The sequence below is a fragment of the Oncorhynchus clarkii genome, chromosome 10 (assembly GCF_045791955.1).
Source record: "Oncorhynchus clarkii lewisi isolate Uvic-CL-2024 chromosome 10, UVic_Ocla_1.0, whole genome shotgun sequence".
NCBI classification, from domain to species: Eukaryota; Metazoa; Chordata; class Actinopteri; order Salmoniformes; family Salmonidae; genus Oncorhynchus; species Oncorhynchus clarkii.
The window spans coordinates 33,047,865-33,071,662 of record NC_092156.1 but is presented as its reverse complement, the minus strand read 5'-3'; the positions used below and the strand labels follow the sequence as shown (position 1 = coordinate 33,071,662).

At 41.3% G+C, this 23,798-nt stretch overlaps 1 protein-coding gene across 2 annotated transcripts; it reads right to left on the bottom strand.

The window, feature by feature from the left end:
• Nucleotides 1-6,578: 6,578 nt before the first annotated feature.
• On the bottom strand, nt 6,579-21,941 carry LOC139419505 (transmembrane protease serine 2-like). 2 transcript variants are annotated; one of them, XM_071169464.1, is made up of 14 exons: nt 21,854-21,941; nt 21,653-21,703; nt 21,220-21,415; nt 20,881-20,973; nt 20,495-20,611; nt 16,656-16,785; nt 14,905-15,018; nt 14,711-14,751; nt 12,402-12,570; nt 11,900-12,072; nt 11,359-11,454; nt 11,050-11,192; nt 7,142-7,294; nt 6,579-6,952 (listed from the first exon to the last, which is right to left on the bottom strand). In XM_071169464.1, exons 2-14 carry the CDS (start codon nt 21,665-21,667, stop codon nt 6,944-6,946), a joined length of 1,449 nt encoding a protein of 482 aa, XP_071025565.1. In that variant the 5' UTR covers nt 21,668-21,703; nt 21,854-21,941; the 3' UTR covers nt 6,579-6,943. The 2 variants fall into 2 exon arrangements, with proteins under 2 accessions (XP_071025565.1, XP_071025566.1); XM_071169465.1 differs by having other exon boundaries at nt 21,653-21,725; nt 21,854-21,905.
• Nucleotides 21,942-23,798: the final 1,857 nt, after the last annotated feature.

Genomic DNA, 23,798 nt, shown 5'->3' with positions numbered 1-23,798 from the left:
AAAATATAAATGCAAAATGCAACAATTTCAAAGATGTTACTGAGTTAAAGTTCATATAAGGAAATCAGTCAATTGAAATAAATGCATTGGTGAGAAGACTGGTGAGAATGCATGGCCATGGAAGACTGGTGAGAATGCATGGCCATGGAAGACTGGTGAGAATGCAGGCCATGGAAGACTGGTCCTGTGACCTTCCCATAGATGGCCATGTTACAGTAATGCACTGTATGGGGACCAAAGAAAACAGATAGCACATAACTACTTTGACCTTTTCCATTTCTCTACCCATCCGAATGTACTGTATACCCATCTAACTTAACCAGTGACCACTCACGATTATGAAATATGTAGAGGGCTAATCTAGCCCATCGCTGAGCGTTTGTTTGTCAACACACCAGGGTTTCCCTTCCATGCCTTCCCGTGCCTCGTTTAAGAGAGAGAGGCATCAAAAACAGCACATAGATGAAAGGCAAGCGGGTGGTCCCCTGGCTTGGATGATGCAGCTAAACAGGCGGCCATTCAAATTAGTGCCTAATTGCAGCATCTGTTAAGCCATTGAAGAGGTGTCAGTGCTGTGTCATGGGCCTGTTAATTGGTACAAACAGGTAGCAGATGCAGCCTCTGTGACTGAGCATCTGCCAATTAGCAAGCCAGGCTCAATGAGCTGTGAATCAGCAGAGAGAGGGGAGAGAGGAGAGGGAGGAGGAGGGAGAGGAGAGAGAGGAGAGAGAGGAAAAGGGGAGAGAAAGGAGAAGACGGAGAGAGCGGAGTGGAAAAGAGAGAAGGGAGAGCTAGAAATATTTAGGTCAGCAGAACACAATATAGGGCTTGAGGGTTGACTAGGTGGTATGCACAGCAAAATCAAATGTTTCTTAGTATAGATGTTGGAGCACCACCCTGAGGTAAGATGGGCTAATAGGCCTATACAGTATCTATTGACATTTTATCCTATCCTCCAGGGCCCTCATAAAGCGTCTCAGGGTAGGTGCTGATCATAATAAAAATGATTATATGGACAGGGGGGACCTGATCATAGATCTGCACACAACATTACTATGAGACATTGTCTTTTCTGAATGTTCATCTGATGTTCATCTGCATTTTTTAAGACCATCTGAAAATCAAATGTATTTAGTTTTTTTTAATGAACTTTCCTACTCTAGCATAACCATGATTGTCAATTATGGTAGTTGCCTGGTTTGTGTCAGTGTACAGTCCGCAAATCTTCTGTGGTCTTGCCTGGTACTTTGGTGCCACCTTTTCCCTAGAATAGAAAGAGAACAGAACAAGCCAGGTCAAAGCAGTGCCGGCCCTGGAAGACATCAGATGAATGTAGTGTATGTAGTTATACAGCTGAAGTCGGAAGTTTACATACACTTAGGTTGGAGTCATTAAAACTAATTTTTCAACCACTCCACAAATTTCTTGTTAACAAACTATAGTTTTGGCAAGTTGGTTAGGACTTTTAAGTAATTTTTCCAACAATTGCTTACAGACAGATTATTTCACTTATAATTCACTGTATCACAATTCCAGTGGGTCAGAAGTTTACATACACTAAGTTGACTGTGCCTTTAAACAGCTTGGAAAATTCCAGAAAATTATGTAATGGCTTTAGAAGCTTCTGATAGGCTGATTTACATAATTTGAGTCAATTTGGGGTGCACCTGTGGATTTATTTCAATGCATACCTTCAAACTCAGGGCCTCTCAGGACCTCAGAAAAAAATTGCAGACCTCCACAAGTCTGGTTCATCCTTGGGAGCAATTTCCAAATGCCTGAAGGTACCACGTTCATCTGTACAAACAATAGTACGCAAGTATAAACACCATGGGACCACGCAGCCTTCCTACTGCTCAGGAAGGAGACGTGTTCTGTCTCTTAGAGATGAACATACTTTGGTGCGAAAAGTGCAAATCAATCCCAGAACAACAACAGCAAAGGACCTTGTGAAGATGCTGGAGGAAACAGGTACAAAAGCATCTATTTCCACAGTAAAATGAGTCCTATATCGACATAACCTGAAAGGCCGCTCAGCAAGGAAGAAGCCACTGTTCCAAAACCGCCATAAAAAAGCCAGACTATGGTTTGCAACTGCACATGGGGACAAAGATTGTACGTTTTGGAGAAATGTCCTCTGGTCTGTTAAAACAAAAACAGAACTGTTTGGCCATCATGACCATCATTATGTTTGGAGGAAAAAGGGGGAGGCTTGCAAGCCGAAGAACACCATCCCAACTGTGAAGCACGGGGGTGGCAGCATCATGTTGTAGTAGTGCTTTGCTGCAGGAGGGACTGGTGCACTTCACTAACTAGATGGCATCATAAGGAATGAAAATTATGTGGATATATTGAAGCAACATCTCAAGACATCAGTCAGGAAGTTAAAGCTTGGTCACAAATGGGTCTTCCAAATAGATAATGACCCCAAGCATACTTCCAAAGTTGTGGAAAAATGACTTAAGGACAACAAAGTTAAGGTATTGGAGTGGCCATCACAAAGCCCTGACTTCAATCCCATAGAAAATTTGTGGGCAGAACTGTAAAAGCGTGTGCGAGCACAAACCCAACTCAGTTACACCAGCTCTGTCAATAGGAATGGGCCAAAAATTCACCCAACTTATTGTGGGAAGCTTGTGGAAGGCTACCCAAAACGTTTGACCCAAGTTAAACAATTTAAAGGCAATGCTACCAAATACTAATTGTCAACTTCTGACCCACAGAGAACGTGATGAAGGATTAAATGTCAGGAATTGTGAAAAACCGAGTTTAAACGTATTTGGCTAAGGTGCAAGTAAACTTCCGACTCCAACTGTTATTACCTAAAATAATTATGTTACTTTTTAAAGTCACAGCAAGCCAGATGTGTTACAGCCTGTCTCCATGCCTCCCAGGAAGCTTTGCGTTCAAGATTGTGGCCACTCATGAGTCTGTTTTGAAGATGAAATGTCAGTTTTCACTTATGACCTCTATAGTAAAAAGTAAAACTGTATTAAGAAACAACCAGGCTTTGTAATGGTCCGATCCCTGCTGTGTTTTCCTTGTCATATTAATAAGCATACAAATAAAATAAATGGTACAGAATATCCTTAAATAGTTTCCTAAGAAACACATTCAGGAGTTTCACCCTTCAATAGGTGAACTAAAAAACCTTGAAAACAATGGTCTGAGAGGGAGGGATCACAGAACTCAGCTGAGTCACTCTCAGTCTGAATCTTGGGGCACAATTACACAAGGAAGTAGTCATGTTTGTCTCATACAGAAACAGCTCCAGGAAATGTAATTCCCACATCTCCCTCATTAATCACAGATATAAACATTTGCATGCCTCTGCTTATCATTTTTATTTATTTGTGTATAATACATTTATGAATAGTTTATATAGTGTAAGACTGTTAATTCTAACCATACGTTTGGTTTTTTATTGATTTACATGTAAATGAACTCATTAACAACATAATATATTATTTTCCAGCAGTATTATTGGGGATCGCAATATCGGCAAGGGGGTGAATATTGTTGCTGTCAATGGTAAGGATTGTCCAGATTGTCAGCTTATGAGATCTTTATTGTAACTTTAGAGGTGAACACATTTCATACTAACACAGAGATCCTAAAAAGATAGATACAGCTGCATTTGATGTTGGGCGAAAAGATACTCTAGGCCAATCTGACTAATCAGAATTGTGCAACATTTTTCAGAAATCACGGATATCATCTATGAAATGGATCATTTCTATTCTCTGTGGTTGTATTACTATGATGATTATCACGTTATGAAAGATCTCATCTAACCATCATGAGAGTCACGTGACACAATAAACACACAGCCCCTACTGCATTGTAACTTAAGAGGGGATAAGGGATGTAAAAAACAACAGATCTAAGAATGGAAAGGGGCAGGCCAGACTTCCTGATCTGAAGCATGTACGTTACCAAGCATAAACCGTCCTCCATTATGGTTCACCACACATTAACTACGGAGCCCTGTTGGCTTACGACGGCCCCCTTGTGGGATGTGGAACACATTATGATGAGGACACCTTGTGTAGCACACATGAGGGGGGCAGGGTCAGTGTTTGGGTGTTGATCATTAATAACCAACATACTTGTCAACATGGGTATTCACTGCTTGTCCTGCCTCTGCCTAAGAATGTCAACCTCCAGGTATGTCGTCTAAGGTATTTGAAAATCACACGTGCTTTATATTATGTCTGATGCTCTACAGTGACACCACGTATACACCATGTTTACAGCAGATCATTTACTGATATACTTACAGTATCTAACTCCAAGACGTTCACACAAGGTTTTTATTTTTCCTATTTGAAACAGGTTTAGTCCAGAGGCAAAGAAGGAAATAGAGGTAGCGCCTACTACACTTCTTGGGTGACAAAGGTGTCACTTTTCCTGACAACATCAATAGGGAGAAGGTAAAGCCATAATGTAACTCATTGTTGGTTGGTCCATTTTCCACTGCTGATAAATAGTGTAGACTCACACACTTAGACTTTAAAAGTCAAATGGCCATTGTTGTGCTGTAAGTATGTAATGTAAAACAGACGTTGAATCTTAATTTGACCAGTTTCTCAAGACAGGAAAATAATATAATAATAATAATAATTCCGCAACAGGAAATGTGATTATTGTGTGGATTATAATTAATGGACACTTTTGTAGGGGTTGATACAAGTTAGGGCAAATCAAGTCTGAAACTTTTAAGTGGAAATTACAAATTTAAGAAGCCTTTTTAAATTTCCAACAGGAAATGTCCTGCAACAACAGGGTGATCAGATTAAGATCATGTTTTGCTGTTGGGTTGTTCCAGATTATGCAGGATGACCCAAGAATATTTCATAATGACAAATTTGGAGCCTTGCCAGAAGAGGGGCACATACTGTAGACAGAAGTGTTGGAAAGCATTTTCATGATTATTTGAAATGAATGTCCATGATACAGAGCACCAGTCAAAAGTTTGGACACACTTTCTCATTCAAGGGTTTTTATTTATTTTTACTATTTTCTACATTGTAAAATAGTAGTGAAGACATCAAAACTATGAAATAACACATATGAAATCATGTAGTAACCAAAAAAGTGTTAAACAAATCAAAATATATTGTTTATTTTAGATTATTCAAAGTAGCCACCCTTTACCTTGATGACAGGTTTGCACACTCTTGGCATTCTCTCAACCAGCTTCATGAGGAATGCTTTTTCAACAGTCTTGAAGGAGTTCCCACATATCCTTAGCACTTGTTGACTGCTTTTCCTTCACTCTGCGGTCCAACTCATCCTAAACCATCTCAACTGGGTTGAGGTTAGGTGATTGTGGAGGCCAGCTCATCTTATGCAGCACTCAATCAATCTCCTTATTGGCCAAATTGCATTTACACAGCCTGCAGGTGTGTTTTGGGTCATTGTCGTGTTGAAAAACAAATGATAGTCCCTCTAAGCGCGAACCAGATGGGATGGCGTATCGCTGCAGAATGCTGTGGTAGCCATGCTGGTTAAGTGTAACTTGAATTCTAAATAAATCCCTGACAGTGTCACCAGCAAAGCACCCCCACACCTCCTCCCCCATGCTCCATGTTGGGAACCACACATGCAGAGATCATCCGTTCACCTACTCTGCGTCTCACAAAGACACGGCGGTTGGAACCAAAAATCTCAAATTTGGACTCATCAGACCAAAGGACAGATTTCCACTGGTCTAATGTCCATTGCTCGTGTTTCCTGGCAAACAAGTCTCTTCTTATTATTGGTGTCCTTTAGTAGTGGTTTCTTTGCAGCAATTCGATCACGAAGGCCTGATTCACGCAGTCTCCCCTGAACAGTTGATATTGAGATGTGTCTGTTACTTCAACCATGAAGCATTTATTTGTGCTGCAATCTGAGGTGCAGTTAACTCTAATGAACTTATCCTCTGCAGCAGAGGTAACTCTGGGTCTTTCTTTCCTGTGGCAGGCCTCATGAGAGCCAGTTTCATCATAGCGCTTAATGGTTTTTGTGACTGCACTTGAAGAAACTTTCAAAGTTCTTGAAATTTTCCAGATTGACTGACCTTCATGTCTGAAAGTAATGATGGACTGTCATTTCTCTTTGCTTATTTGAGCTGTTCTTGCCATAATATAGCCTTTTACCAAATAGGGCTGTCTTCTGTATACCATCCCTACCTTGTCACAACACTGGCTCAAAAGCATTGAGAAGGAAAGAAATTCCACAAATTAACAAGGCACACCTGTTAATTTAAATGCATTCCAGGTGACATGAAGCTGGTTGAGAGAATGCTAAGAGTGTGCAAAGCTGTCATCAAGGCAAAGGGTGGATTTTTTGGGGGTTACTATCCATGTGTGTTATATTATAGTTTGGCTGTCTTCACTATTATTCTACAATGTAGAAAATAGTCAAAATAAAGAAAAACCCTTGAATGAGTAGTTGTGTCCAAACTTTTGACTGGTACTGTATGTATTCATTGTTTTCACCTGGGCTGGCTGTATTCAATGTGCAAGTGTACATGTATCAGTGTCTGACTCACTCTAACACATTTGTTTTAATTAATAAACACTGCAAAATTATTTTATGTACATAAAAACATAACACTTTATTTTGTGTCAATTAATACTTGATATTATCATACACAGGTTCATAAAAATTAGAAAAGGCTCTGATCATGTAAAACAAAAAAGGTATGACCAAAACATGGATTTATGTGTGTGCAAGTATGCAGAGTACAGTACTCCCTTCCTGCATACCTTTCCTCAACATGATAAAAATATCTTAATAAAAAAATGTCAAATAGATATTCCCTGAAAACTTAAATATTAGAAGTCAACAGGCACAAAAAATATCTGAAAGCAGTGTACATGTAATGTATTCAAAAGCTTTATTTCAGACAGGTGAATTTGATAAGCAACAGGGTGCGTCTTCATTGGCATCTCCATCAATTCTTCTGCAAGGAAATTCAAAATGTATAAAACATGTTTTAAAGTAATAATCTTAATTTTATTGGTCCTATATATGCTGCACTGATTGGTTTTTTTATGTAAAAAAAATTAAGAAATGTATATATCCTCTTTGCCTATCTTTTTTTTTACAATAATTCACTTTCTGTTATCATTGTCCTACTGTTAGTACCTACCTGCATTTGTTCATATATCCAGGGGAGGAAGTGGGTGACATTGCCGTAGATTCCTGGTTTGTTCTTCAGGGCACAACCTATACCCCAGCTAGTGTCCCCTACCAGCCACCATACTGAACCCTCTTTGGCCACCATTGGTCCTCCACTGTCCCCCTGCAAGACACAAGAAGTTACCCGCTACCCCTCCTATGTTAGCATTACAAAATGGGACCATAACTTTAATATGGTGCATTTGGAATGTATAGTCAACTTCATCAGATTTGCCACCAATACTCCTTATAGGACACATCACTGCACTCTATACTACTCTGTAAACTGGTCATCTCTGTATACCAGTCGCAAGACCCACTGGTTGATGCTTTTTTATAAAACCCTCTTAGCACTCACTAACTGATAATCCTACTGCAGCCCTCATCCTCCACATACAACAACCGTTCTGCCAGTCACATTCTGTTAAAGGTCCCCAAAGCACACACATTCCTGGGTCGCTCTTGTTTTCAGTTCACTGCAGCTAGCGACTGGAACGAGCTGCAAAGAAACACTCAAACTGGACAGTTTTATCTCCATCTCTTCATTCAAAGACTCAATCATGGACACTCTTGCTTACAGTTGTGGCTGCTTTGCGTGATGTTGTCTCTACCTTCCTGCCTTTGTGCTGTTGTCTGTGCCCAATAGTGTTTGTACCATGTTTTGTGCTGCTACCATATTGTGTTGCTACCATGTCAAATCAAATCAAATCAAATCAAATTGTATTTGTCACATACACATGGTTAGCAGATGTTAATGCGAGTGTAGCGAAATGCTTGTGCTTCTAGTTCCGACAATGCAGTAATAACCAACAAGTAATCTAACTAACAATTCCAAAACTACTGTCTTATACACAGTGTAAGGGGATAAAGAATATGTACATAAGGATATATGAATGAGTGATGGTACAGAGCAGCATAGGCAGGATACAGTAGATGGTATCGAGTACAGTATATACATGAGGTGAGTATGTAAACAAAGTGGCATAGTTAAAGTGGCTAGTGATACATGTATTACATAAGGATGCAGTCGATGATATAGAGTACAGTATATACGTATGCATATGAGATGAATAATGTAGGTTAAGTAACATTATATAAGGTAGCATTGTTTAAAGTGGCTAGTGATATATTCATTTCCAATCAATTCCCATTATTAAAGTGGCTGGAGTTGAGTCAGTGTCAGTGTCAGTGTGTTGGCAGCAGCCACTCAATGTTAGTGGTGGCTGTTTAACAGTCTGATGGCCTTGAGATAGAAGCTGTTTTTCAGTCTCTCGGTCCCAGCTTTGATGCACCTGTACTGACCTCGCCTTCTGGATGATAGCGGGGTGAACAGGCAGTGGCTCGGGTGGTTGATGTCCTTGATGATCTTTATGGCCTTCCTGTAACATCGGGTGGTGTAGGTGTCCTGGAGGGCAGGTAGTTTGCTCCCGGTGATGCGTTGTGCAGACCTCACTACCCTCTGGAGAGCCTTACGGTTGTGGGCGGAGCAGTTGCCGTACCAGGCGGTGATACAGCCCGCCAGGATGCTCTCGATTGTGCATCTGTAGAAGTTTGTGAGTGCTTTTGGTGACAAACCAAATTTCTTCAGCCTCCTGAGGTTGAAGAGGCGCTGCTGCGCCTTCTTCACGATGCTGTCTGTGTGAGTGGACCAATTCAGTTTGTCTGTGATGTGTATGCCGAGGAACTTAAAACTTGCTACCCTCTCCACTACTGTTCCATCGATGTGGATAGGGGGGTGTTCCCTCTGCTGTTTCCTGAAGTCCACAATCATCTCCTTAGTTTTGTTGACGTTGAGTGTGAGGTTATTTTCCTGACACCACACTCCGAGGGCCCTCACCTTCTCCCTGTAGGCCGTCTCGTCGTTGTTGGTAATCAAGCCTACCACTGTTGTGTCGTCCGCAAACTTGATGATTGAGTTGGAGGCGTGCGTGGCCACGCAGTCGTGGGTGAACAGGGAGTACAGGAGAAGGCTCAGAACGCACCCTTGTGGGGCCCCAGTGTTGAGGATCAGCGGGGTGGAGATGTTGTTGCCTACCCTCACCACCTGGGGGCGGCCCGTCAGGAAGTCCAGTACCCAGTTGCACAGGGCGGGGTCGAGACCCAGGGTCTCGAGCTTGATGACGAGCTTGGAGGGTACTATGTTGTTGTCATGTGGTGTTGCTACCATGCTGTGTTGTCATGTGTTGCTGCCATTCTTAGGTCTCCCTTTATGTAGTGTTGTGGTGTCTCTCCTGTCGTGATGTGTGTTATGTCCTATATTTGTATTTTTAATTCTGGCCCCCGTCCCCGCAGGAGGCCTTTTGGTAGGCCATCATTGCATATAAAAATGTGTTCTTAACTGACTTGCCTTGTTGAATAAAAGGTTACATAAATAAATACAAAATAAAACAAAAGTATTCAGACCACTTCACTTTTTCCACGTTTTGTTACATTACAGCCTTATTCTAAAATGTATAAAAAATGCAAAACATCCTCATCAATCTACACACAATACCCCATAATGGCAAAGCGAAAACAGGTTTTCAGAAACAGAAACCTTATTTACATAATTATTATTTACATATGACAATTTAATATGAGACTCCTGTTTCCTGTTTCCATTGATCATCCTTGAGATGTTTCTACAACTTGATTGGAGTCTGTGGTAAATTCAATTGATTTGAAATGATTTCGAAAGGCAAACACCTGTCTTTATAAGGTCCCACAGTTGAAAGTGCATGTCAGAGCAAAAACCAAGCCATGAGGTCGAAGGAATTGTCCGTAGAGCTCCGTAACAGGATTGTGTCGAGTTACAGATCTGGTGAAGGGTACCAAAACATTTCCCGAACCCGATGGTCACTCTGACAGAGCTCCAGAGTACCTGTGGAGATTGGAAAACCTTCTAGAAGGACAACCATCTCTGCAGCGCTCCACCAAATCAGGCTTTCATGGTAGAGTGGCAAGATGGAAGTCACTCCTCAGGAAAAGGCACATGACAGCCTGCTTGGAGTTTGCCAAAAAAGCACCTTAAGGACCTAAAGGCCTGAATGCCAAGTGTCACGCCTGGAGGAAACCTGACATCATATGTACTGTGAAGCATGGTGGTGGCATTATAATGCTGTGGGGATATTTTTCAGCAGTAGGGACTGGGAGACTAGTCAGGATCGAGGGAAAGATGAATGGAGCAAAGCACAGAGAGATCCTTGATGAAAACCTGATCCAGAATGCTCAGGACCTCAGACTGGGGCGACGGTTCACCTTCCAACAGGACAATGACCCTAACCACACATCCAAGACAACGCAGGAGTGGCTTCGGTACAAGTATCTGGATGTCCTTGAGTGGCCCAGCCAGAGAACGGACTCTGGAGAAACCTGAAAATAGCTGTGCAGCGACGCTCCCCATCTAACCTGACAGCGTTTGAGAGGAACTGCTCAAATAGAGGTGTGCCAAGCTTGTAGTGTCATACCCAAGAAGATTCAAGGCTGTAACCGCTGCCAAAGGTGCTTCAGCAAAGTAAACGGTCTGAAAACGTATGTAAATTTGATTATGATTATATTTCTTTATATAAATTTGCTAAAATATCTAAATAAAATACCGATTGCATTGTACCTTCAAAAACATGAGTATACTTCATATATACTACTTCAAGGTCTCAGAGCAAGTGACATCACCGATTGAAACGCTATTAGCACGCACCCCACCAACTAGCTAGCCATTTCACACCGGTTACAATCACACAATCAGAAAACAACTAATCCAACAAAACATTGTCATATTCAATCAAATAATAAAGAATACATGCAGTAAGTAAAAAACCACAAAAAACTTCCCCTAAACAAGGATTAGATAGCCTACAGTATGTGCTGCACATGTATGTTGGTTCTATGTGTGAATCTGACCTGACATGAGTCCACTCCTCCTGCCAGTGTCCCAGCACAGATCATAGAGGCGGTTACAAGTCCATTATACACCAACGATGCATTACATGTCTCTCTGCTGTACATGGTGATCTGGGCCTGACGCAGGTTTCCCGACGACGACCCTGGAGCCATAAAAATGATCAGCAATCATAAGTCAATCATACGGCTTCATTACAACAAATTCATTATATTCTTTAAATCTCATAACATCAATCACTTTTAGTCATAAAACCTTTGACTTGTGTTTAATAATGACAGTCATTGGTCCTGTAATAAGAGTTGTCTTACCACCACTCCTAATGGACCCCCATCCAGAGATCCAGGCTTCTCGCTGGGGAGTCAGATTCACGCCGACATTGGGCAGACAGACTGGTCTCACCGTATCTGCAACATAACACCATAGTTGGCAATCACCAGGTGGTGTCATAGGAAGGCCCTAAAAAATGTCAAAGACTCCAGCCACCCAAGTCATAGACTGTACTCTCTTCTACCTCATGGCACCGATGCACAAAGTATGGAACCACCAGGGACCCTGTACAGCTTCTACCCCCAAACCATAAGACTGCTACATATTGAGTTAAAGATTTAACCAATAGCTACCCAGACTATCTGCATTGACCCTTTTTGCACTAACTCTTTTGACTCATCACATACACTGCTGTTACTATTAATAATCTATCCCGTTGCCTAGTCACTTTATGCCTAGTCACTTTATGCCTAGTCACTTTATGCCTAGTCACTTTATGATACTCTTCTTTTTCCAAACCCTAAAAGGGATTTTCTATTGGATCATGCTTTTTCAAATGTCTGAAATGGAACACGGACTTACTTGACATAGTGAGGGGTGTGCTGAGTTTCATGAGAGCGATGTCATTATCACTAGTCTGCTTGTCGTACTTTTCATGAGAGATTATGTGTCCCACTGAATTCCCAGTGGCAAAATCCATCTGGGTCAAGGCCAGATAGCCAGCATACACCGTCCACTGACTGGGCCTTGATAGCCTACCATACACAATGAGAGAGAAAACAGACAACAGTATGTCCTCAGGTGATCTTTGCTTTTTCATGGTTGTCATGCTGCCACCACACAATCATGCTATTGTATAGTGTTGTTTTATTCACAAGGATGCTTTGAATAGTTTTATGTTTTTTATTTTGTTTGTTTTTATTATATTGTAACATTTTTAGGAGATCCATCCTCCTCTGCTTCATTGCCGAAGACTTCTTTGAGAGGAACAGATGATGTTTGGTGTGAAACGTATGCTTTTAAAATTGAAATGGCTAATTAAACATGTTTTTATTCCCTTTAAATAAGTTGCAGTTAAACTCACGTTTCTACGCAGTGGGCGGCAGTGAGGATCCACTCAGGGCTGATGATGGAGCCTCCACACAGGTGCTGGCCCCTGGCGTGCAGACTGACCTGCCATGGCCAGGCACCGCTCACTGCTATATCCCCCCCTACGATTCGGCTCCAAGGAGCTGCTATACTGACACCACAGTCTGGAAGCAATCCAACACACACATTTCAAAGACTAACTTTGTAGGGCAAAGAGAGCTGCATAGCCAGTCTGGCTCAAGATGAACACAACAGGGTTTATATCTGGCTATGTATTATGTAGAAATGATATAGCATCCCTATGTTTCCATAGCCAACCCCAAAGTCTGGTGGAGGCTCCTCAGAGGAGGACCATCCTCTTCAGTGAATTTCATAAATTGTTTAATTGTAAAACATTTAAAAATGTATCCTTTTTAGATAAAACTACACTAAATATAATCACGTCACCAAATAACTGATTTAAACACACTATTTTTCAAATAAGGTCTACAGTAGCCTCAACAGCACTCTGTAGGGTAGCACCATCTCCTCTGGGTACATTGAATTCAGTTCAAAACCTAGGAGGCTCATGGTTCTCACCCCCCTTCCATAGATTTATACAGCAATTATGACAACGTCTGGAGGATGTCCGCCAGCCAATCAGAGCTCTTGCAGCATAAACTGATATGTTGTCTCCCAATCAAAGGATCAGAGAATTAATCTAGTACTGAAATAAATAGCTATAACTAGCACTACAGTGTATAAAATGTGGTGAGTAGTTGACTCAAAGAGAGATAAGACAATAGTTTAATAGTTTTGAACAAATTATTTTCTTCCAAAATGAAGGAGAAGCAAGAGAGAAATAGAGCGAGAGAGATGTTCAGTTTCACTTACTTAGCAAGCAAATGCAGCTAACTAGTTTAGCCTACTGAAACACCCTGCTCAAACAGAGGTATGTTATGTTAGCTAGCTGGCTATGACTTTCCAACACAAAACTGGAACTCTTCCAAGTCAAGGTAAGCTTTTGGTATTACTCATTTATTGCCACCGGGGTCAGCCGTTGTAACTACTTACTGACTGTACACTGTAACGTTACTGCATGATTGTAGGGGGTTTACTAACGTGTTAGTTCTATTAGCTATGCTGACTATGACGTTACTTTAGCTAATGTGTTGACAACGATGTAGGCTGTGTGTAGCGGTTTGGCTTGGAAATGTTATTTCGCCTGGTCACATACAGCTGATGTGTTTCGTTCCACAAGCAAAGGGAAGTGGTGAGAGAAGGAGAGTGCATAGGACATGGCTGCCATGAAAGTGAACTGTGTTTACACGTGATCAGGGATGTGTTCAATCCGCCAATTCTGTTGAAAAACTTTTCTTAAACGGAAGCAAACTGAACAAAATGGGGATAAACAGACCTGAATTAGACCAATTGAAACTCTTGTTTGCAACTGTTGGACTAATGATTACACCCTATATCAGATAGATGCAAGCAAGAGTCCATATGTCACTGTCTGTCACCTCAAATTTGTCTCTCGACCTGTGTGCACCTACATTGTAAACTTTCATTCATAGGCTAGATTGTAGCAACCTCATGATGGGTATAGGGAAAATTTGAGTATCATGTAGTAGCCTAAACCAATCACTGAATTATCACTGAACTGAGTGAATGTAATATGAATGAGAGTCATTTTATATGCTGTAATAGAAATAAGGCCATGCTCATGAAAAAAACATAATCCTCCCTAATCTTAAACGCCACTGACCGCCATTGCCAACGTCCCTAGTCAAGATATAGATCACAGTAGTTAACCAGTCTAAACACGGTCCCATGTGGCTCAGTTGGTAGAGCACGGTGCTTGCAACACCAGCGCTGTGAGTTAGATTCCCATAAGGGGGGGGGGGGGGGGGGGGTGTTTGCACTCACTACTGTAAGTGACTCTGGAGAGTCTGCTGAATGATGATGAGTTCTAATGTTGTAAATTATCACCTTGAAATATTGAGTGCCATAGTCTAGTTTGTACACCAGAAGTTAATGGTTATCTGTACGGGGAATGTTTTGAGTAAAGGAAGGGCAATCACGTACCAGGCATTGATAAGGGTGGAGAGATGTGGTTTAGTGAGGAAGGTCAGGTCACATTAATGGAGAAGGAACAGTTTATGGCCCCCGCATCACTTAATTTCCTGCCTAGCAATAACAGATATAAATGTAACAGTGATCATGTGACTTGAGATTTGTTCCCCTGAATGTGTTTCTATAATCTCTAACCTGAAGGTAATCTGAGCCTGTACTGAGAATTAGTGGAAGGGTAAAGTAATGGCTTACCAATACACTGCAGGGAGACTGCTTGTGCTGAGCAGTAGGGACTGCAGGCAGAAGTGACGTCACAAAAGTTTATGGAAGCAATTCTGTACTTGAACTCCATTTTGTATGTATTGTACACCACTCAACAAAAATCTGTATAGACAACATTTTGTTTGTTTTGATTGAATAAGAGAGTGCATTCATGTTAAACTCACCTTCCAGTTAGCTGCCTCTGTAGAAGGGATTGGGGGTCAAAGCTAGACAGCTTCAAATAGCCCTCGGAAGCCAAGGAGCCTGGGTTTCTTTGTGAGGACCGAACGTAGGACCCACTTGGAAGCAGAGATAGACCTGGTCAGTACATGCCCCTTAAATAGCCCTTATGTTATGCACATTATACTGTATGTACGGTACAGAGTTTACCAAATCAAATCGTATTGGTCACCGACACATATTTAGCAGATGTTATTGCGGGTGTAGCAAAATGCTTGTGTTCTTAGCTACAACAGTGCAGTAGTATCTAACAATACACAACAATACACACAAATCTAAAAGTAAAAGAATGAAGTTAAGAAATACATAAATATTAGGATGAGCAATGTCAGAGTGTCATTGAGTAAAATACAGTAGAATAGAATACAGTACAGTGCCTTGCGAAAGTATTCGGCCCCCTTGAACTTTGCGACCTTTTGCCACATTTCAGGCTTCAAACATAAATATATAAAACTGTATTTTTTTGTGAAGAATCAACAACAAGTGGGACACAATCATGAAGTGGAACGACATTTATTGGATATTTCAAACTTTTTTAACAAATCAAAAACTGGAAAATTGGGCGTGCAAAAGGCACTGTATATACATATGAGACGAATAAAGCAGTATGTAAACATTATTAAAGTGACCAGTGTTCCATTATTAAAGTGGTCAGTGATTCCTTGTCTATGTTTATAGGGTGGTAGCCTCTAAGGTGCAGGGTTGAGTAACAAGGTTGTAGCTGGCTAGTGATGGCTAGTTAACAGTCTGATGGCCTTGAGTTTTTCAGTCTCTTGGTCGCAGCTTTGATGCACCTGTACTGACCTCGCCTTCTGGATGATAGCGGGGTGAACAGGCCGTGGCTCAGGTGGTGGATTTCCTTGATGACCTTTTTGACCTTCCTGTGACATCGGGTGCTGTAGGTGTCCTAGAGAGCAGACCGCACCACCCTCTGGAGAGCCCTGCGGTTGCGGGTGGTGCAGTTGCCATACCAGGTGGTGATACAGCCGGACAGGATGCTCTCAATTGTGCATCTGTAAAGTTTGTTAGGGTCTTACGAGCCAAGCCAAATTTCTTCAGCCTCCTGAGTTTGAAGAGGCACTTTTGCTGGGTTCAGACCCAGGGCCCCGGAGCTTAACGGTGAGCTTGGAGGGTACTATGGGGTTGAAGGCTGAGCTGTAGTCAATTAACAGGATTCTTAAAGAGGTTTTCCTCTTGTCCAGAGGGGATAGGGCAGCGTGCATTGTGATGGCATTGTCTGTGGATCTATTGAAGTGGGTCTAGGGTGTCAGGTAAGGTAGAAGTAATATGATCCTTAACTAGCCTCTCAAAGCACTTCATGAGGACAGAAGTGAGTGCTACGGGGCGACGTAGCTGGTTTTCCCTTTGTTGTCTGTGATTGTCTGTAGACCCTGCCACAAACGTCTTTTGTCTGAGTTGTTGAATTTCGACTCCACTTTGTCTCTGTACTGACATTTTGCCTGTTTGATTGCCTTACGGAGGGAATAACCTCTCTGTTTGTATTCAACCATATTTCCAGTCACCTTACCATGGTTAAATGCGGTGGCTTGCACTTTCAGTTTTGGGTGAACGCTGTCATCTATCCACGGTTTCTGGTTTGGGTAGGTTTTAATAGTCACAGTGGGAACTGTGATTACAGTTACAATTACAGATACTCTATGACACGTATGTGATCCTATTTCTCATGGTGACCCACCTGCTGTATCCCATCTTTTTACAGGTGGCCCTGCCAAAGTTGTCATTCCAGTCATCAGCACACACTGGCTTCCACGTCTGACTGTCTGATGAGTAACTCTGCAGCACAGAACCAGACCCATAGAGGCGCACTGGTAGAAGAAAGTAGATATTACAATTGATTGACGAATAGTGTTCAAATTGGGTGGGATGGGGTTTGGGCACATATCATATAAAAAAAACATAGCTACATGAATTCTAACAGAGTGTTCCTAGACACAGCATCAAATCAAACTTAAGCACATTTATTTACAAAGAAAATGCATTTCAAGGTGCTTAACCCTAATTCTACCAACTGGGGTAGTTTTTGACTACAGACAAAAACACCCAATTCCGCCTGCAATAAATACAAAAATCTTCCAATAGTATACAAAGTCTGCCAATAGTATAAATACTTGACAGAACTGCAATACAGAACTCCGATAGGCTCTGAATCTACATAGAGAGCTGTGCTGGTGTGTATTCTACGAAAAGTAATTATTCTAGGACAAACGTTAAAAATATAGGTACAGTGGGGCAAAAAAGTATTTAGTCAGCCACCAATTGTGCAAGTTCTCCCACTTAAAAAGATGAGAGGCCTGTAATTTTCATCATAAGTACACTTCAACTATGACAGACAAAATTAGAAAAGAAAATCCAGAAAATCACATTGTAGGATTTTTTATGAATTTATTTGAACCACACGGGGGGACCTAGTGAATGACCAGCAGAGAGCTGGGACCAAAGTAACAAAGTCTACCATCAGTAACACACTACGCCGCCAGGGACTCAAATCCTGCAGTGCCAGACGTGTCCCCCTGCTTAAGCCAGGCCCGTCTGAAGTTTGCTAGAGAGCATTTGGATGATCCAGAAGAAGATTGGGAGAATGTCATATGGTCAGATGAAACCAAAATATAACTTTTTGGTAAAAACTCAAGTCGTCGTGTTTGGAGGACAAAGAATGCTGAGTTGCATCCAAAGAACACCATACCTACTGTGAAGCATGGGGGTGGAAACATCATGCTTTGGGGCTGTTTTTTTGCAAAGGGACCAGGACAACTGATCCGTGTAAAGGAAAGAATGAATGGGGCCATGTATTGTGAGATTTTGAGTGAAAACCTCCTTCCATCAGCAAGGGCATTGAAGATTAAACGTGGCTGGGTCTTTCAGCATGACAATGATCCCAAACACATCCCGGGCAACGAAGGAGTGGCTTCGTAAGAAGCATTTCAAGGTCCTGGAGTGGCCTAGCCAGTCTCCAGATCTCAACCCCATAGAACATCTTTGGAGGGAGTTGAAAGTCCATGTTGCCCAGCAACAGCCCCAAAACATCACTGCTCTAGAGGAGATCTGCATGGAGGAATGCGCCAAAATACCAGCAACAATGTGTGAAAACCTTGTGAAGACTTACAGAAAACGTTTGACCTCTGCCATTGCCAACAAAGGGTATATAACAAAGTATTGAGATAAACTTTTGTTATTGACCAAATACTTATTTTCCACCATAATTTGCAAATAAATTAATTAAATGTCCTACAATGTGATGTTCTGGATTTTTTTCTCTCATTTTGTCTGTCATAGTTGAAGTGTACCTATGATGAAAATTACAGGCCTCTTTCATCTTTTTAATTATTTAATTTAATTATTTAATTCATCTTTTTAATTATTTACAACATTAACAATGTCTACACTGTATTTCTGATCCATTTTATGTTATTTTAATAGACAAAAAAATAGCTTTTCTTTCAAACACAAGGACATGTCTACGTTTGAACGGTAGTATACATATATATATATATATATATATATATATATATATATATGGAAAATGTTATATAAATACCAGAATTCATATAATTTCCTCCAATACTCTATAAGGGCAACGTGTTATGGTATTTGGGTTGCTATAACATTTGGTTTGAAGTGACATTTAGGATTTGAGCATGCTTTTTGGATCCTGCTATAGGCCCTACCACTCCCATTGTTTCACTATGCTAATCCAAGTTGTGGTGTCAGTAAATAAAGAAAAACATATTTTTGGTCATTGTCTCTCAGGATCAATGGATGACTCACTTTTTGTCAATAAAATTAAGTACATATCTAAACACCTCCCTCTGCAACTGGATCCTGGACTTCCTGACAGGCCGCCCCCAGGTGGTGAGGGTAGGTAGCAACACATCTGCCACGCTGATCCTCAACACTGGAGCTCCCCAGGGGTGCGTGCTAAGTCCCCTCCTGTACTCCCTGTTCACCCACGACTGCATGGCCAGGCACGACTCCAACACCATCATTAAGTTTGCTGACGACACAATAGTGGTAGGCCTGATCACCGACAACGACGAGACAGCCTACAGGGAGGAGGTCAGAGACCTGGCCGGGTGGTGCCAGAATAACAACCTATCCCTCAATGTAACCAAGACTTTGCTCGGCCTCCGACTGCAAGGCACATCAGAGGGTAGTGCGTACGGCCCAGTACATCACTGGGGCAATGCTGCCTGCCATCCAGGACCTCTACACCAGGCGGTGTCAGAGGAAGGCCCTAAAAATTATCAAAGACCCCAGCCACCCCAGTCATAGACTGTTCTCTCTACTACCGCATGGCAAGCGGTACTGGAGTGCCAAGTCTAGGACAAAAAGGCTTCTCAACAGTTTTTACCCCCAAGCCATAAGACTCCTGAACAGGTAACCAATGGTTACCCGGACTATTTGCATTGTGTGTGTCCCCCCCCCCCCCCCCAACCCCTCTTTTACGCTGCTGCTGCTCTCTGTTTATCTTATATGCTTAGTCACTTTAACTACACATTCATGCACATACAACCTAAATTGTCCCGACCAACCAGTGCTCCCGCACATTGGCTAACCGGGCTATCTGCATTGTGTTCCACCACCCGCCAACCCCTCTTTGCTACTCTCTGTTCATCATATATGCACAATCACAATACCTACATGTACATACTACCTCAATAAGCCTGACTAACAGGTGTCTGTATAGAGCCTTGCTACTCTTTTTTCAAATGTCTTTCTACTGTTGTTTTATTTCTTTACTTACACATACCTTTTTTTGGCACCACTGGTTAGAGCCTGTAAGTAAGCATTTCACTGTTGTATTCGGCGCACGTGACAAATAAACTTTGATTTGGTTCATTTTTTACCACATAAATGTGACTTGAATATTTACTTCAAAATTCTAAACACGAAATGATACTACAATCAAATGATGGCAAATCAGCTCTTTGGTACTAATAAGAATTGTACTTATTTAATGGGAACATTTATACTTTTGTTTCATAGAATATGCAAATTAACTTTCATTTTGCTAAAATAACAGTCTGTTGTATTTATTTCTTATTTCAGATATCATTATTTACATGTCTAATTATGTTTTAATAATAATTAAGTTGATATGTTGGTTGGTAATCCATATCCGTATGTAAAATATGTTGGTAATATGAGGGTTAACAAATAATACAATAAAAGGTGAGAAAGATTCAAAACAACTCACTTCTATGCAAATATAAAGACAAACATGAATAAAAATGTGCAATTAAGAGAGAAATTAAACCCACAACCCTGGCGTTGCAAGCACCATGCTCTACCAACTGAGCCACACAGGCTTTGGACTGGTATCCTACTGTGATCTACATCTTGACTCAGGACTTTGGGGTTGGCTATGGAAGCATAGAGATGCTATATATAGTTCCTGTCAAATTTAGAACCAAACGTTTCTGACATTTGGAACAACTAAAAGAATAATGCCTTAAGATCTGAGGGATCAACAGTCTACTGTAATGATAAACCAAAAATGATTGAGTGGAGACTTACGGCACTGTGTCTCGTCCTCTCCTCCTGGACAGTCTCTGATGCCATCACACCACTTGGATGCACTCAGATACACACAACCCTGCCTACAGGACCTCCCCAACACACACTGGTTGGACACTGGACACACACACACACACACACGCACACACGAGACCATGACTATAAGGTTACACTTGCTGTCCTTTTAAATTACTGAATAAGAACTACATGGTAATTTTCCTTAGCCTCTAATTACAATGTCAACTAGTCTTTTTCCACTGTGTAGCAAGCAGCTGCATAGAAAGCATAGATCATTTCAACATTATTAATATTAATGTCAGCTTATGTCAACCAAAGCATCAATTAAGAAACAGTTACTGTATGAGGATTCTGTGTACTGTACGTACGGAAATACCAAACCAACACTCCTGTTGCCCCAAGGAAAACTAAGACACTGAGGATAGAGGCCACAATACATTTACAGTGACTTTTCTTCACCGCTGAAAGAGAGCAGAAACAAAATAACACTCAACATACGAACAATAACACTTTTTGCTCTACTTTTAACCATGAAAGGACTCTCAACCCTAGACCTAGATATTCACATAGAATTTGACCATTAGCCCCTCTTAACATCTGTGTGTCACCCTGGAAGCATGTAATCATGGCAAGGCTTGTTTTGCATTTAAGTGTGGCATCTGATGTTTATCAACAGAGGAATATCAGTAGAAAGGTAAATACTGTACCTTTGTGTTCTGGGACTGGGTGTGGTAGTCCAGGGGTGACCGTGTGGTGGGTATTGATGGTCTTGGGAGCGTACTGGGGAGCGTACTGAGGACAAATAGAGGGGGGGACATTGTGCATCTTTGGGGCAGAGGCGTAAGGAGGGGGTCTTCCCTCCCCTTGTTGAAATCCACGGTTCACATACTGGGGACCTGGTGTCTGGAGAAAGCGAAGAGAAGGATAATGGTTTTCCGTTTAACTACAATGATGGAAATCCATAAAGTATTTGATAAATTGGAGCGGTTTTTCCATGGTATGTTGAACATAGTCCATGGTACATTACACCAGTATTGTAATCACCACAAAACATCAATGACTGGTATGAACAATGTACGTGGCTGCCCATTTCCCATAGGGAAAACAAAAATCAAATCAGAGATATACAACTGAAGTTACCTGGTTATTGTTCATGTTGACACCACGTTCAGCGTACTGATAAGATCAAATCTGAAAAAGTTTGAAGTAACTTCTAAAAACATTTTAGCCACAGTTTAATATTTATTAACAAAAAAAAAATTATACAAATGTACAGCAAAGCCTTGTATGATTGTTTTATTTGACAGCAGATTCATTTCAGGTACTGTTTTTCAGACTTACCTTGGATTAGTTCAACTGTTGCTTTCAAACACTGATTCGGTGTCCTTTCTTTTTTCTCTCCCTCTAACTCAGGCCATTTCTCCCTTTGCTCCTGGTAATGAACAGCCATGACCACACCTTAGCTTGTGCGCACAGCATGACTTGAAGGGTGGTTCAATTATTTAAGCTATAACACTAACATAAATAACATTGAGATTTCCTGGTCTAGGCCTAGACCGAATACTGCACCTTGTCATCAATGACTTCAGATACTAATCTACACTATTATGCACTTGCACTATGCACAACACTGTATATATTTGCCATGGCAGTATCCCTCCCTCAGCTTATAGATACAGTGCCTTGCGAAAGTATTCGGCCCCCTTGAACTTTGCGACCTTTTGCCACATTTCAGGCTTCAAACATAAAGATATAAAACTGTATTTTTTGTGAAGAATCAACAACAAGTGGGACACAATCATGAAGTGGAACGACATTTATTGGATATTTCAAACCTTTTTAACAAATCAAAAACTGGAAAATTGGGCGTGCAAAATTATTCAGCCCCCTTAAGTTAATACTTTGTAGCGCCACCTTTTGCTGCGATTACAGCTGTAAGTCGCTTGGGGTATGTCTCTATCAGTTTTGCACATCGAGAGACTGAAATGTTTTCCCATTCCTCCTTGCAAAACAGCTCGAGCGCAGTGAGGTTGGATGGAGAGCATTTGTGAACAGCAGTTTTCAGTTCTTTCCACAGATTCTCGATTGGATTCAGGTCTGGACTTTGACTTGGCCATTCTAACACCTGGATATGTTTATTTTTGAACCATTCCATTGTAGATTTTGCTTTATGTTTTGGATCATTGTCTTGTTGGAAGACAAATCTCCGTCCCAGTCTCAGGTCTTTTGCAGACTCCATCAGGTTTTCTTCCAGAATGGTCCTGTATTTGGCTCCATCCATCTTCCCATCAATTTTAACCATCTTCCCTGTCCCTGCTGAAGAAAAGCAGGCCCAAACCATGATGCTGCCACCACCATGTTTGACAGTGGGGATGGTGTGTTCAGGGTGATGAGCTGTGTTGCTTTTACGCCAAACATAACGTTTTGCATTGTTGCCAAAAAGTTCCATTTTGGTTTCATCTGACCAGAGCACCTTCTTCCACATGTTTGGTGTGTCTCCCAGGTGGCTTGTGGCAAACTTTAAACGACACTTTTTATGGATATCTTTAAGAAATGGCTTTCTTCTTGCCACTCTTCCATAAAGGCCAGATTTGTGCAATATACGACTGATTGTTGTCCTATGGACAGAGTCTCCCACCTCAGCTGTAGATCTCTGCAGTTCATCCAGAGTGATCATGGACCTCTTGGCTGCATCTCTGATCAGTCTTCTCCTTGTATGAGCTGAAAGTTTAGAGGGACGGCCAGGTCTTGGTAGATTTGCAGTGGTCTGATACTCCTTCCATTTCAATATTATCGCTTGCACAGTGCTCCTTGGGATGTTTAAAGCTTGGGAAATATTTTTGTATCCAAATCTGGCTTTAAACTTCTTCACAACAGTATCTCGGACCTGCCTGGTGTGTTGTTCTTCATGATGCTCTCTGCGCTTTTAACGGACCTCTGAGACTATCACAGTGCAGGTGCATTTATACGGAGACTTGATTACACACAGTTTGATTGTATTTATCATCATTAGTCATTTAGGTCAACATTGGATCATTCAGAGATCCTCACTGAACTTCTGGCGAGAGTTTGCTGCACTGAAAGTAAAGGGGCTGAATAATTTTGCACGCCCAATTTTTCAGTTTTTGATTTGTTAAAAAAGTTTGAAATATCCAATAAATGTCGTTCCACTTCATGATTGTGTCCCACTTGTTGTTGATTCTTCACAAAAAAAGACAGTTTTATATCTTTATGTTTGAAGCCTGAAATGTGGCAAAAGGTCGCAAAGTTCAAGGGGGCCGAATAC

What these genes read in the sequence shown, in the direction of transcription:
- LOC139419505 (XM_071169464.1), bottom strand. An exon ending in AGTGTTGGTTTGGTATTTCC is followed by an intron (nt 20,612 to 20,880) that starts GTACGTACAGTA and finishes GTGTGTGTCCAG; the next exon opens with TGTCCAACCAGTGTGTGTTG. An exon ending in GGGGTCCATTAGGAGTGGTG is followed by an intron (nt 11,193 to 11,358) that starts GTAAGACAACTC and finishes TTATGGCTCCAG; the next exon opens with GGTCGTCGTCGGGAAACCTG.